Source organism: Salminus brasiliensis, chromosome 22, assembly GCF_030463535.1.
Source record: "Salminus brasiliensis chromosome 22, fSalBra1.hap2, whole genome shotgun sequence".
NCBI lineage: Eukaryota > Metazoa > Chordata > Actinopteri > Characiformes > Bryconidae > Salminus > Salminus brasiliensis.
In genome coordinates, this window is record NC_132899.1 from 20,918,046 (window position 1) to 20,933,882 (window position 15,837).

At 40.5% G+C, this 15,837-nt stretch overlaps 1 protein-coding gene across 1 annotated transcript; it reads right to left on the reverse strand.

The window, feature by feature from the left end:
- Nucleotides 1-2,138: 2,138 nt before the first annotated feature.
- Nucleotides 2,139-14,473, reverse strand: gsg1l2b (gsg1-like 2b). The gene is made up of 5 exons (XM_072667227.1): nucleotides 14,160-14,473; nucleotides 13,123-13,170; nucleotides 11,915-12,067; nucleotides 5,226-5,337; nucleotides 2,139-5,097 (listed from the first exon to the last, which is right to left on the reverse strand). The coding sequence occupies exons 1-5, from the start codon at nucleotides 14,464-14,466 to the stop codon at nucleotides 4,797-4,799; spliced, it is 921 nt and encodes a 306-aa protein (XP_072523328.1). The 5' UTR covers nucleotides 14,467-14,473; the 3' UTR covers nucleotides 2,139-4,796.
- Nucleotides 14,474-15,837: the final 1,364 nt, after the last annotated feature.

The window sequence follows — 15,837 nt, forward strand, 5'->3', positions numbered from 1 at the left end:
AGAATGTTTCACTTTCTTTTTGTGACACCAGGACAAAAGCAACTCCAAAAAAAATCCATCTCGCTCATGCCATGCCGAACTGCAGACGGCACTAACTCTTAATGGGCGCTGGTGTGCCTGCTCTGCTGAGTAAATATTTGATGCAGTTAGTTATCTTTAGTGCTTTTAAGGCACATTGTCTCAGCTAGGGTTTGAGGCATTGAAGCGATTCCTACAATGGAGAGACTATTAGCATTTTGGAAATGAGGACTATCACCCTCATTTCGGAGCAATTTACAGGGAAAGGCTGAATATGATAAGATGAAGTCATCAAATTAGCATTTGTTGATGTTCAAAAACATCATATCCATCAGCCGGACGGTGCACAACGACAGGCTCTATGGCTGCATCATAAAGCTGACTACGTTTGAGGTGCTTACACTGGACAGACAGAGTAGCCAAAAGTAGCAGTTTGAGGCCGATCATCATTCGTAAAAGCCCAATTTGAAGAAATGCTGTGAGTGAAATATGTGTTGTAGTATGATTTATGCTGTTGTAAAATCTTGTAAATTAGGTTGACACATGAAACGAGGTGCTATGGGGCGGTTTTGCTGTGAAGCAATGTCACCCATGATTGATTTGGGGTCTAGCCAGTGTAAACGCTACTGCTTTCCCTGGAACTGGCCAAGAACTGAGCTGCTCCATGTGCTGGACTGTGGGACGGCTGAGACCTCACAGATGGTAAAGGTCTAAGCCATGGGATAGGAGTGAACCAAATAGCCATTTTTATACTGCTGTCACATTTCATATTTTAATTGTGATACTGAACATTATTATTAGCAGGAATGTGAGAATAATCACACCTTGCCATTGTGTTTCATCAGACCTATCAGACCCTTCTTACTGTATTTCCAGAACCCAGTGAGAATTGGATCCTTAAGTAACACTCAGTCATGTTATCAGTAGGTGTATGAAGTTGTTCACTTCAGGTAGGAAAATGTATTGACTCAAGTAGTTTCAGTCTCAAATTGCTCCCTACTCCTTATGTAGTATACCAGAACTAGGCTCTTCATTCCCTATTTAGTGCACTAGGTAGATAATACAAATATCAGCCGCTACATGCAAACAGTACACTAGAAATTAAACAGGGAGAGGCCTGGCCTCAGTGAATACCAAATGGTTATTGGTTACTACTTCGGTGAAAACATCAATAATTAATGCCCTACAAAGTGCACTCTATAGGGAATAGGGAGAGAGCCGTTTGTGATGCAGCCTAGGTTGAAAGATACTGATGTACTCTGTGTATACTCACATTTACAGCCTGAATCCTTGGAAAGTACTTGTTTATATCCTACTGTAGTTGAAAATACAACCACACACACACACACATAAAGTGGAATCCGGGACTTCTATTCTTGCTTGCATGAATTTGCACTAGTGGCCAAGGAAGCTGTTAAATTATTTTGAAGATTTTACTTGTATTTGTTATCAAATGTTGGAGATCCGAACAAATTTGAAAAATAAAGCCTTTTTTGTAAATCCTGTCTGTGTGTGAATGCATTTACATGTAACTGGTGAGAAAGGGGGGTTTGTCTTCTTCTTCTTCTTCTGATTATTAAGGGTTTATTTTGCAATGAACTTTCAGTTTATGCTGTTTTTAGTCTCTGTAGAACAGCAAATGCAAAACCTCCAAGATCTTACAATGTGTTATGAATAAAAGAAATACTCAAATATATAAAACTGGGCAGTGTTGTCACTAGGAAGCACCTCAGGACAAAACTACTGCTGTAGTGCCTCCTTGTGGCCACAGAAATATTTCTCCCTCCTGGTCTACTGAAATTATATGTTAATTTTCATTCACCCTCTGACAAAACTGCAAAACCACCCAATAAAACACATGCAAAAAATAATAATAATGGAGAAACAATTAGAATTTTGGAAATTATGCCTCCCTAATTTCAGAGTGATTTACAGGGAGAGGCTAAAAATGACACCAGAGTGAAAGATAAAGTCATGTTCAAAGGCATCATGTCCATCAGCCAGACGGTGCACAATGACAGGCTTTATGGCTGCAACATAAACCTGAGTACGGTTGAGGTGCTTACACTGGACAGACTGAGTAGCCAAAAGCAGTTTGAGGCTGATCATCGTTGCCGAAATTTTAAGACTGAAACTGTTTTATTGTTACATTTTGTTCATCCTCAGTGCAACGACAAAAGTGCAAAAACAACAAAAAAATGAAATACCACCAAATAAAATCCATACAAAACCAAAACAATAACAACTTCCCTAACACACAGTCATCAGTACAAAATAAAGCCATGTCTAAAAAAAGCAATGAACAGTTTTACACAAAAACAGCTGATACACTCCTAAAAATCAAGGTGCTTCAAAAGGTTCTGTGAGTGACGCCACAGAAGAACCACTTTTGGTTCCATAAAGACCCACTAACTCTCACTCTCGAGTCTCTGTGCAAACATGGGGCCTCATTCAGAATAAATGAGTTCTTGAGAAAAGTCCAAACAAAAAGTCTACGTTAGATTTGTGACGTGTTTTTAAAGTGCAGTATTGTTCACAGCTCTGCCCTTACATTGCACAAATCCCAAATAAGAAAACACTCAAGTCAGAATCTTTGTGAAAGCTGGCGAACAAGACCCATGGTTCTTTACGGAAAAAAATGTGGTTCTTCTATGGCATCGCTCAAAGAACCATTTTTTTAAGAGAATGGTGTAGTTCAGAACTGTTAAACTGAGCCATTACGCATTTCACATACATGGCACATCATAATGTAAACAGTTGTCTTTTGGTGGTACAGACACCCAATCACTTTGTTCGGTCTGAGAAGTCATCAGAATGATCTACACCAGCTCAATAAAGTATGTGAACAGCAGTTGCACAAAGTAAAAATTCAAGTAAAGACAAACTGAAGACTAATGTCCTGTTTAAACTTCAGCTTAGTTTCACTCAGTCCAGGCCTGTTCACACTAAAACAGGCTAATAAACGTCCCTGCTCTTGAGTTTGATAACAAATAGCTTCTATATGTATATATATCTGAATGCTCATGTAGAAATAGAACAGCTTTACACAGTCACATAGTGATACAATACAATCAAATGACTGCACTCTGTGGAATGCGTTACTTTAAGAAATGTATCTTCACTCATTTCTACCAACCACACATTCTAATGTACACGTCTGTCACGCCGTCTGGTTTTCAAACTGATAGCTTTCCCTAGACGTGGCAGAAAATATCCACAATATTGTCCTGAGGCCTGTATTAGTGGACACATCTGACTTGTTAGGGTTAAGACTTACATATGTGTTACTACAATTCTGGTATATTACTGTAAAATAAACATGGGTTTGGTTCTCCTCAGCACGCTCCTGTTCAACGGGACCAAAATCAATAGCACAAGCAAAGGCACTGAAGCGTGTCATTTGTAATATTCAGACAACGGAAATACAAACAGGCATTTGCCAAATCAAATCACTCTAAGATAAAGAAAATAGTACCTGTAAACAGGATTGGAGTGTCTCTATGTATAAGCATGTGTCATATATTATATTTCATAAATCGCCACTTTCACGCAAAAATAAAAAAACATCCCTATCTCCAAAACAGCAAATTTACAGGAGAATTCCTTTCAATTGGAAGTTACTGTAAAAAGTAATTTTGGAGCATATCTATTGGTTCATTAATCATGCATTTTTGACACAATGTAAAAAACAACTGCCAGATTTAAATTCTGTGCTCCTAAAAATAAAGGTGCTACAAAAGTTCTTTAAGCAATGCCACTCATTTCCTAAAGAACCCATCTTTGTAAAAGAGATTTGTTTGAGTTTGAGTGCAAAGAACCTTTTAAAGGCTTAAAGGACCTTCACTTGATGTAAAAGTTCAAATGTTTTTCATTTTCACAGATCTTTTATAACCATGGTTTCTAAGGGAAAAACCTTTTGTAGCACCTTTTATGTGGAGCTATAAAACAACTAAATTTTGGGAGGGAAATTCCTCCCCCCAATCTAACGTCTTATAAATTTCTTCTATACTTGTTCTTCTACACATGTTCACAACAAAGTCTTCGCAAAACACTCCACCAGCCCGTCACCTCCCTTTAACTTTGCTATATCTCTCAGTTCTAAATCCTTTTATCAGAAGTGGGTCTGGCCTTCAAAATCCAAGCAGAAGCCACCAAAATTCCAACCCAAAGAGTCCTGAGACCCTTATTTACAGTTTCCTTCCATATTATTAAATGCTGGTCCAAAAAAAAACAAAAAAAACAATGAAGAGAAACTTCAGCTGCCCTTCACACTGTGTAAGAATGAAATTGTTATTAAATTAAATTAAAACTATTATTTATTAAATTATTTTGTCTCCTATAAGGTTGCCATCTTGGAGATGTGGGCTTTTGTTACCGAGAGCAACAATATTTGAAATGCTCAGATGGAAGAAGTTCCATAAATATTTTCAAGCTTTCTCTCCTTTCTATCACTTTCAAACAAGAATGTGTTGGTGCTAAAATGAGGAACCTAAGTAAACATGTAAATATCAATAATACTTGAATATAAAACCAATAAATAGAGTCACAGTTTCACATTCAGCAAACATTACAACACAGTACATAAAAAAGCTCAGTAAGTAATCAGTCAGTTCATCTCTGCACAGAAGCCAGGTGAACGGCTCTCCTGGTTCACAGGCCTCAGTGTAATATGAGGCCAGGTTCAGTTCATTAAGAGCATGTGGCAGTGCCAAACGGCAGTGGGCGGTGTAATTGTAATTGTATTCCAGGGGCAGTTTTGGTGCTGGGGAGGTTCACCCTTAGCAGTACTCCTCGCCCTGCGGCTCGGGCATGTCATTAAGGTCCAGGAAGACCGAGTTGTTGGAGAGTTTGCGGGCTGAGCTGGACAGGTCCAGCAGCTCCTCGGCTGTGCTGGGGACCGAGCTGATGTACATATCCCACACCTGGTCTGGGGAGTCCAAGTCTAGCAGCTTCTGCTTGATCTTGAGGTTCTTCTCGATGTTCCTTCGCTTGTGCTTGAACTCCAGGATGGTCTTGGTGTATCTGTTGATGGTGGTGACTGAGGACGCCATGCAGGCAGTGAAAGAACCCCAGGCCAAGCTGCAGGAAGGAGAATTGCATCCATAAATGATTCAGAAAGAAGCCTTGATGACTGGCAAATTGACTGATATTGATTGTTTAGGCAGGGGTAAGGAGACACCCTTAAATGAAGGTTGTAAGGAGCTTACATGTATGACCAGCTGTAGTCCCAGCTCTGGGGTTTCCAGTCCTCAGGGCCTAAACTCACAGTAAGCTGGAATGCTGTTGTGTACATCATGTGTGCCACCATCCCAAGAAGGCCTGCAACAGTACAACATCCAAAACACTTTTTATAGGATGCTCAAATGTCAAAATTAAAAAGAAAAAAATAATTTAATAATTTAAGTCTGTGGTGGGCAAAACTGGATCCTTCCCATACATGACTACTAATATTTTAAGTTAGGTTAACATTTGTGGTCATTGTATACATTAAAATGGCATCTTTAAGTTGAATCAACGTATAGTAATTAAGTTTAGCCTGTTGCCGTTGACAAGCGGATAGAGACTGGCCTGATTAAATGTGGGATTTAATCATTTCTCTCATGCTCATACCATTTTCTGTGTTGCTGAGTCTGACAATCGATTGAGATTTTGGGTTAACTCAAGAGGTTCAATTAAAGTATTAGTACTTGGAGTTGTTCTAACAAACAAGGTTTAGTGCAATTACAATGAATTCAATAAAGTTCTAAGTTGTTATAATCAGACGAGCTTTTCGACCTTAATGCATTTTAGAACTTAAAGTACAACTGAAAATACTTGCACAATAACATTGAAATATGTTTACCTATAGAGCATTTCTGACAAATCTGTCCATAAACGGATGTCTCTTATTGTTTATTCTTGGAGGCTTAGCTGAACCAAGATGACCAAAATCATGATCTATTGATCTGTTTGATAACTGTGTATTGTACTGAGAGTCTTACTTTGAATGATACAACATATAATGCTATACTGTTCCTCTTCTTGTAGCGTCATATGGAAATCTTTGAAGTGACAGCAAACGTGATACACAATATTACCCTTACCACAAATGCCACATGTTTGGTGTCTATAGTTTTGTGTCAAGTTTATTAATGGAAAATTACAGCCACCAATTAGCATTGTGGAAACTGCATGCCTAAATCATCACAGTTCGAACTGTGTTGAGATGCAAAGAAATCTCCAATAGATTTGCTTATGTGGTTTCTGACACTTTGTGACACAATGCTATCTTTAATAATGACCAAAAGTACAGACAGAATTCATGCATCTGCCTTAGTTTTTAGATATGCAGCATACTTTTGTTCATTTTTATAGATAACAGAATGTCACCCAGTGTCAGAATCCACACAAGCAAGTCTGTTTAACACAATGTGGTTTAAGGCAGGTGCGTAATGATTTGGGCAGGCAGTTTGCACAATGCTAACGTGTAGCTGTAAGCTTCCATTAATGCAAATGCCTTGTAGCTCCAGTGCAAAACTAAAAAAAAACAAGCGCTCTAACATGCACCAAAACATGTCTCATCTGATTGACTACATTTGGCCAAACCCATTGGCTTTAACATAAGCGTCTAAAACAACATGTCCAATAATAAGCATTAATTAAATACACTATGTGATGGAATATTGACATAATCTAAGATAAGCTAGCAAATGTTTTGTAAAACAGGCTGTAGCAGTGCAATTATGCACTACTGCGGTCCAAGCTGACTTTATTGTGCCTTGCCATAAGGGGGCAGTGTCACACCATATCAGAAAAAGAGGGTCAGCTTAGTCTTTTAGTAGATGACATTAAACGTGCTCACTATTCAGACTAGCAGAATCTACTAAATGTCCTACCTCCCCCAGAATGGTCTCTTAATGAGACAGCTTTCAGCCACCTCTCCGACTGCATAAATAAATACGCTAAATCTACTCACTCTAACTAAAAGTCTTCGTACTCTAAATACTTGCAGCCCCTCTCAATGTCACCATTAAATCTGTTCCTTCATTATTCAGTGAGAATCCCAGTGCCAGAGCACTTGGGAGCTGATGGGAGTTGGTAATTAATGGAGACTGTCAACTTTGGCTAGTGTAGGTAGCACACTGGTGCAGTTCAGGGGCATTGCTTAATGGGGTCAGTGCGTGGAAGTGTTAGGGAAGGCAAATCTTCAGTCCAGATGGTAATGCAGACTTAATCAACAACACCAGCAAGTCAGACCTTGAGTCAGGACAATCAGAGTCACCCAGCGCCAGAAATAGCCGAGCCGTAGTGCAAAGGAGATTATACAGAAAACGCTAAATTGTACAGATTTGTGATTAGTCAATTGGCGTTCATCCTCTAAATGACTTGAATATAAGCAAAGCAGTGAATCCAGTGCCATGTGTTTGCAAAAGGACAATCTGGAGTTCATTTGTGGGAGTTAAATGCCTGTCAAAACTACATACGACGTATACCTATTACAAAATAATTTTCGAATCCACGTCATGCTGCACTGTTGTCCACTTTTTCTTAATGCCTGTGTCTTTCTCTCTCTTGCTCTCTCCGTTCCATTCTCTTTTTCGGCTCAGAATGCCTCGCTAAATAACATACATATCTGTCCTACCACCAGGGTGTGAAATCTCCTCTGTGTGGAATTCAACACAAAAAGAGAAATAAATAAAAAAAGAGAGAAAAAAAAAGACCCTCACCAATCCGATTACTTTATGTGCCAGCAAAATCCCTGAACTGCACAAAGCAGACCAGAGTCAGCGTAGCAATGCTAAATTCAGCCTTCTCCATGCTAGATTCACTGCCAGTAACGGTTCAACAATCTCAATAAGTCATAGCAGACAGTGGTTTTCAAGTGTCTGCCTAAACACACGTATTACAGTTATTATACTGTTGCTATGGTGCACATGGTAAATAACAAAACAACACAACCGATGTTTGCTTTATGGAGATATATGTGGATTTGTCTCATTCTGCTGAGGGTCACGACCCCAAGAATGATCCATTTTTTACATTTGTGTGGTTTCATGTATAATTAGTTTTGAGTCAGACGGTCTTTGTTACTGTGTCTTTGAAACCGACATACACTACATGGACAAAAGCATTGGGACACACCTCTTAATCATTGAATTCAGGTGTTTCATTGAGTCCCATTGCCACAGGTGCCTTTACACACATTAGTGAAAAAATGGGTGCTTCTTTAGAGCTCGCCGAATTACAGCATGGTGCTGTGATAGGAAGCCACCATTACAATAATTCAGATATTCCCTGATCAATTGTAAGTGGTATTACTGAAAAGTGGAAGTGTTTAGGATCCACAGCAACTCAGCAAAAGTTTGGGCACCCTGCATGGTCAGTACTTTGCAACATTCCAACTTTATAACACTGCCAAGTATCACAGTTAGGGCTGGGCGATATGGTAAAAATACTGCGTCACGATATTTAAAGACTTGTTTCGCGATACACGATATTTATCACGATACATGTCATCACAGACTAAATACATCAGTAACGACAGATTCTTTAAAACTACTGTTCAGATACTCTCCTGTACTGAATACAGTGATTTTTTACTCAACTTCATCCAATTAAACCAGTCTAATTACACTGTTAGTAATGAAACCTGTAGCTGATCAGTGTTTATTAAGCACTAACAGTATCCTCAATATGCTTAGTAAAGCATATTGTGCATCACGATAACAAAATGTATCACAATAAATAAAATATTGTCATATTGCTCAGCTCTAATCAGAGTCATTTCTCACTCTCTTTTGCAAAAGGCTTCTAGTTCTATGAGATTCTTGGGCCATTTTGTATGCACTACTCTTTGAATGTCTATCTACAGATTTCTAAAGAAAAATCTTCAGCTTGTGCCTCCTAAGGTTGTCTTATGTGGATTTTGAGATGTGTTTAGGATCATTATCCTGCTGTAGAAGCCATCCTCATTTCATCATCAGCTTTTTTTTACAGACGGTATGATGTTTGCTGGTATTTAACTGAATCCATTCTTTCCCCCTACCTGTGAAATGGTCCATGTGCCACTGGTTGCAACACAAACCTACCAATGCCTTGATATTCTTTTTATGAAATTCTGCCCTATTTTTTTTTTTTGCTCAATGCGGACAAAAAGTAGGTTAACATTTCATCAGACCACAGGGCTTGTTTCCAAAATGGATCATGCTTATTTAAAAGTTCCTTTGAAAACGTCTGATGCTGAGTTTTGTGGTGTGGGTGCAGGATGACTGGTGACTCTTCCATGAAGGTCATACTTGTGCAGGTGTAGATCAGTGCTCTGATATACAGTTACTGAAATTTGAGATTCCGGGTAGGCAGATATAGAGACGAATAGATAGACATCTTAAACAGAGGTGCAGAAATGTTGCATGCCACTATATTGTGGATCCTCAGAAGGACCCTATAAAGGTTTGTTATTGCATAAGTCCACTTTTTAATATTTAGCCTGTAATTACTCCATTAATGATTAAAATAGTCCGTTCATTATACAGTTCCTAGTATAATCAGTAGTGACAGCCCAATATGACATTGTGCAACCTTACACAGGAAGTAGCAGGTTAAACGTCAGCAACTGTGAATATCTTCACAGGTCATGTAGCTGAAGGTCCAATGGAAGTGAATTAATCCCTTCATATGCTGAAGGACTTTAACCAAGCCCCCACCCTCACATGTCTGTACAGCTAAATAAAGCAGTACACACGGAAACCGATGGGCTAGGGGTTCATTGTTGCAGAGCTAACTAAAAAACCATGTCAGTCTAAATTTAATGCGAGCTCCTCTTGCTACATATGGATTCCAGTGGCCTAAGTCACGTCAAATACCCTACACACATGCTGGCTTAAGGTAGTATTAATTTTCTGCCCATGTGTTGTTCAAAGCCCTTAAATAAATCAAGAGGTCAAAAATAGCCTGGATGAAATTCAAGAGGATTTGATACTGTGAGGCTTATGCGGGATCTGGACCACGGAGTTGCAATTCTGTGTGTATGGCACCGTCTGCTTTCTGTAGCAGCATGGCTTGGGTGGCTAGTTCTCAGGAAGAGCAAAGGCCAGCCTGCAGCGTCACAAACATCTAACACTGTCGCTCCCCTGACACTACAAACACAGGCATCCTTTGGGAATGGTGTCCGTGACAGTTTCAGTCAGGCAGGCCAGTGCTCCTGAAGGATATGTCAACTGCGCTCTGCCACTTCAGCTGCAGCCTGTTTACACTCCAGTCCTGCTCTATAGACTGATGGGTGATCACAGAGATATGCAAAATGTGACATTTCGTGAGGCTGAATCGTGATGAGCCCTATGAGGTCCAATTTCCAACACTCCAAAATCTGGCCACACAATCAGAAGGTGAGCTTTTTGCTAGGCAGCAGGTTAATTAACGCCCCCACAAAAAAAGTATATGAGAGACATGGGTGTTTTTCAACCATTTCACAAATGAAAAAATGGGATCACGTGAAATAAATATGCTTTATGAACACGTGTAACTATGGCTATGTTTACACTAATATAATACTGTATACCACAGTATATAAAATGTCTAGGGTATTTTAAAATTAAAATGTGTCTGAAATGTAAAATTTCTGTTTCGTCTCTGTCTAGTATATGGGCAAATATGCTCGTCACCCTTGTGCATTTAAGTGAGCCACATGGTTTGGCTGTCCCCCAATATCATGCACTTTCACCTCATGTGCATTTCTGCCTTAGATGTGCAACATTACAACATTGCAACAATAAGGTTTAAATGGCGGCCTAAGGCAGCAGCTTATGTTAAAAAAAAATACATCCAATTGATTGGCAAAGAGAGAAAGCGGAAATGCGCAATTCGCAAAAGTGGACGATACTGGGGACGGCCATAGTTGGGGGAGAAACTGCTAACTTCTCTAAGCCTCATTAGTCAGCTGCCAGAATCTCATGACCCTCAAGTCTCATGGAGACACCAGTCACCCGACAATCAACCAGTCACTCTCTCAGACATGAGTTTTTATCACCAGCACTTGACTCTGTAGCTCAACAGTTAGTGACAAGGAGCTGCACTGGGCTGTATGATACTCGGTGGAGCTGTAGCTGAGCTAGCTAAGCTTTCTGTCTTTTCAACAGCAGCCGCTCCATCGTTAGTTACCAGTCGCTCAAGTCTTTCTCGTCTAAACCTTTAGTGGGGTTTCTTTCAGCCAGACTTGGATTTGTTCTGCAGTAAGCAGACTGTTAGCTCGGCTGCTAACTAAACTAATGCTAACCAGCTTCTCTCTCTTGCTTTCAAGCAGTTTAACACTTGAATTTTTCAGACTGATTTATTTAACAATAATTTAATGATTTAAATTTCCTTTGTCACCTTGTGAGAAAACTGAAATTTGTATTTAGTCATTTTGCAATTTTAAAATAAGGTACGTTGACCAGCCCCCATACCGCGGTATTTTTTTGAGGGGGTATAACAGTATGAAAAAGTGGATATCATCCAAGCTAGTTCACATAGCAGGTAAATTAAATGTAAATAAATAAATAAATAAAAATATAAAATAAAATAAAAATAAATCTTCCAAAGTTTGTTTTGACTCTATGTGACTTTAATGCATGAATTCAGCTCAACATTGGTCATAAATGTGCTGAAGAGAGGGTAACAGACCTCATAAATATTTAGTCTCTGTTTAAGCAAAATTAGAAGGCACATATCACAACTGCTGAATGATTGAAGACATTTCTAAAGGCCAAATCTGCCCACAGGTGGGCAGTTTAGTAGCGTGGCCTGTTCAGACGAATGTCAGATATAGGTCACATTAAAGGCATAGTGTGAACAGCCTAAAAAATCATATTTGGTATTATAAATTGGATTTTGGCCACTTTACCTGCTGCGTGAACATTAGTTAAACTAATCAAGCAGTTACCTGACAAGACAGTGAATATAGCTGCAAAGGCGTTCAGTTTGAGGCCGTCAATGACGTTCCCAAAATGGCAGACCTCAATGGACATGAGGATTCCCCCAGTGGACAGAAGCAGAATATACAGACACTCAGCCACGATACACAGCCACAGCACCCCTGAAGAGGAGAGAGAGACACAGATAAGATAAAGAAAAGAGAAAAGAACGAGACAGTGAGAGAGAACAGAGAGAATCAGAGAATAGAGAAAGAGAGAGATCAAGGCTACTGCAGTCGGACTCTAGAGAAATAGCAGACAGGTCAGAGGTTTTATCGTGATAAACTCAGAGGCAGCAGATCTGACCACTGATTAGCTCGGTTTTCGCAGGGCACTGATATACAGACGGTCACTGAAAACCCCGAAACCACAGTGGCTGGTCCAGCTCCCCACCTCCTTCACATTCATTCATCAGGTGCCTCTCAGACATTTGCACTTGAAGGACACTGATCACTGCGGTTTCGAGGAGAGTTTAGGATTCACAGCTTTTACAGCATCTGTGCACATCTACTGTACATATTGAATGGACTCATTGTCATCATTTTTGTATGCGTCTGCCAGAAGCACAGGAAATTAGTAGAAAAAGCAAAGCAACAGCATGTTTTTATTCCATAAACTGCAAAGACAAACCAGTACAACAACAGAGACTGAAATAGGTTTTATTTGATGGGTTTATAAATGAATTCATCTTCATTTATTCCATTTATTATTCATTAATTAACATGTCTAGAGGTTGGCATTATTGCAGAAGAAGGGTGACAGTATTAGACTGCTACTATAACGAATATTAACTGTATCTAAGCTTTGAGATTTGATCACATGGAGAGTCTGTCTGTGTGATTAATTAGGAAGAGTTAATTAGTCCAGAGCAACCGGATCTCTATCTTCATAAAACTGCTGTCGGAAGGTGTGTTTTTAACCAAAGGATGTGTAAACCAATTACTCTAAAGACGGAAAAAACGAATCCCAAGAGGATAATGTGAGTCATTATGCACAATAAACCCTGGCGGTCAATACAGAGCAACCAGACAGGTCAACTGATTCCCAGAGAGCAGGGGTAAGATAACGACAACGAGGGCACTCAGAGTCAAGCCACTGCTTTTAGTCACGGCACACAGGAGAGCTGCTTTCTGGACGCCCAGCGCCCTGCAGAAACCACGAAAAGCACTGAACTTACCTCTCTCATGAGGAGGGGCGACGTTTATAAAACTTCTACATTTCTCTCCTGGGAACAAAGAGAGAGCAGACTGAATTGAGAGACAGAAACACACAGTAAAAATCACTCCTGTCATTAACACCAGTGTGAAACACAGGGCAGCCTCAGTGTCGGGGTGCTGCTTTCACTGAGCTGGAGGATACACTAACTCATTTACTGTGAGAAAAGATTAGGATAAAGTGGCTGTGAGCTGCTGGGTACAGCCCAATGTCAAAAGCAAAACACAGACATATAAAAGGAAGTCTGAAAGCAGGTTTACAGCTCTATAAATATTCAAGAGCTCATCGCTGATATTCTGTTCTGACCCCTATTCTCAATCATACATCCTAGTCTCTTTAGAAACGGCAATTTAACCTTTAAAATACATTTACATTTACGGCATTTAGCAGACGCTCTTATCCAGAGCGACTTACAAGGTTACTCGTATTACAGAGGTGGGCCAATGTAGTGTTAGGAGTCTTGCCCAAGGACTCTTATTGGTGCAGCGCAGCATACAGTCACCCAGACCGGGACTTGAACCCCAGTCTTCCACATGCTGTTGTTGTAACGCAATGGCAGGTGGTGGTGTTATCTGTTGCGCCACACCAACCACTCTAACATAGGGTTGTTACTTGTCCATTCTGGGTAAAGGAGGCTGTGTTTTAGGTAAATTATAAATAGTGCTATGGTATATCTGTAGTATCACTGTTAAAGCTCCTTCTCGACTCATTAATAAGTCGGTTAGTGGGTTTGCAGGATCATCCAATGCCTCCAGTGTGACAGTGTGATATGAGAGCATCAGCTCATCAGCTAGTCTACATCCCCATTTCTAACCATAAGAAAACCACTAAAGATCACAGAACTGCTAAAATACTGAAGTACAGTATTCAGGAACTCAGTCAGAGACCCATCTCCTCAGGTCTGCCCTGAAAACCACTCCAGCTCTCTGTGAACTTTAGAGATTTTCCCCCCCTCAGTTACAAATGAACACAAAGAGCTGTAAAAGTGCCTCTGTTTACCTATCAGGTCGATGTTCTGCTCGCAGGAGAACCATATTCCGCTGTGAAACCTCCTCATGACGAACTTGTCCTCGCCAGTCTCCCACACGTACTGCACCATCCGGCTGTCGTTGCTGCCGCTCGTGCTGTTGTAGCGAATGCAGTACGCCTGCCTGCCGACCACCGGCCCCGTGCAGAAGGGCTTCACCACCTTGCGCGTGCCCTCGCACCAGTGGCTCGTGGCGAGCGCGGAAACGGCCAGCAGCATCGCGGCCAGGTTCAGCGCGAGAGCCAGAGACGCGCGGCGCCGCCGGTCCAGACCCGTCATGACTGGAGACCCGGGCACCCCGTATCCAGACACGAGGAAGAGGAAGAGGAGGAGGAGGAGGAGGAGGAGGAGGAGCAGGAGTGTTTATGTGAGTCACACTCGGGCGGTTTACCTTCAGGACGTTATGGGGTGGAATGGCTTCAAGGTCCTGAGAGAGAGAGAGAGAAAGAGAGAGAGAGAGAGAGAGAGAGAGAGAGAAAGAGAGAGAAAGAGAGAGAGAGAAGCTGCTCGCGCTTTGCACCTCCCCGCCCATTTCGCTCCGCGCGCCCTCAGAGTGCACAACTTTCATTGGCTGAGGAAGCTCCACAGTTCTGCTGCTCTGAGGGAGGTTAGTGTACCAGTTGTCACACCGGGCCAGAGGACACCGCGCATGTTACCTAATTCTGATCATATTAAATCAATATTATCCCGATACCGTACTTTTAAAACTCATGTAAAAAGGGGATTTATTTGTCTTATTTTTTGTTTTACGGTGAAACCTGGTAAAGATGCCAAATGATGCATTTATCGAGTATAAATGAATAAATAGTAAGTGTATAAAAATAATAAACATCCCCAGAATTTTAGAAACCTGTTATGTTATCATCAGGGATGAAAAAAATTAATAATAAAAAAAAATAATAAAAAAACGTAGTTTTTAACACTGTAAAAATAATATTTTCTCTTCTTGTGTCCTCTTACTGCAATAGATGTGCTGTTAGCAAGCTAAAGGGATTGTAGCTGGTTAGCTTTTAGCCTTGCCCTTCTCACTTAGGCTGCTGAAGGAACGACAGCGCAGTGCACCTCTCCACAGTCCACAAGCTCTCCTCATTCTGCACCCTGCACTTACTACCGGAACTCCTATGCTCCGTCACACTGCACCCACAAACACTTCTCCCCACTTACACTACACCTGTATTCACACTTATCCAGTGTCAGTGACATAAACATTCAGATTATGTCAAATCTGAACATTTAACTGTTTATAGTGCAATGCAATAGTGCAGTATTGTAAATAGGGTGTGTATAGTGTATATAATGTGTGTATATGTATAGTATAAGTTAATGTGTAAATATTCAGTATTTCTATTTCGGAAATACAACACAAGGGACAAGTTTTTTTACTCGCCTTTACACATGTGTAACGTGACGTGTAAATAAATGTGATTAGTTTTTTTTTACCCAGCTTGGCTTTCTAGAATCTTACTGGCAACAAATAAAAAAATGACCAGTATGATTAAGTTGTGATGTGCAGTTAGGTCCAGTGTGGTAGTCAGCTGAAGTAGGACAGTTTGCATGGTAAAAGCTGGTCAGATAGAGAATGCTTAGCCTAGTGCAGGAACCCATGTGGCTTTCACTTTGTCGAATGCCAAGTTTGAGCTACCTTTCTGT

What these genes read in the sequence shown, in the direction of transcription:
- gsg1l2b (XM_072667227.1), bottom strand. Translation starts at nt 14,466, where the DNA reads ATGACGGGTCTGGACCGGCGGCGCCGCGCGTCTCTGGCTCTCGCGCTG. An exon ending in CGCCCCTCCTCATGAGAGAG is followed by an intron (nt 12,068 to 13,122) that starts GTAAGTTCAGTG and finishes TCTCCTCTTCAG; the next exon opens with GGGTGCTGTGGCTGTGTATC. An exon ending in TATATTCACTGTCTTGTCAG is followed by an intron (nt 5,338 to 11,914) that starts GTAACTGCTTGA and finishes GTACTGTTGCAG; the next exon opens with GCCTTCTTGGGATGGTGGCA.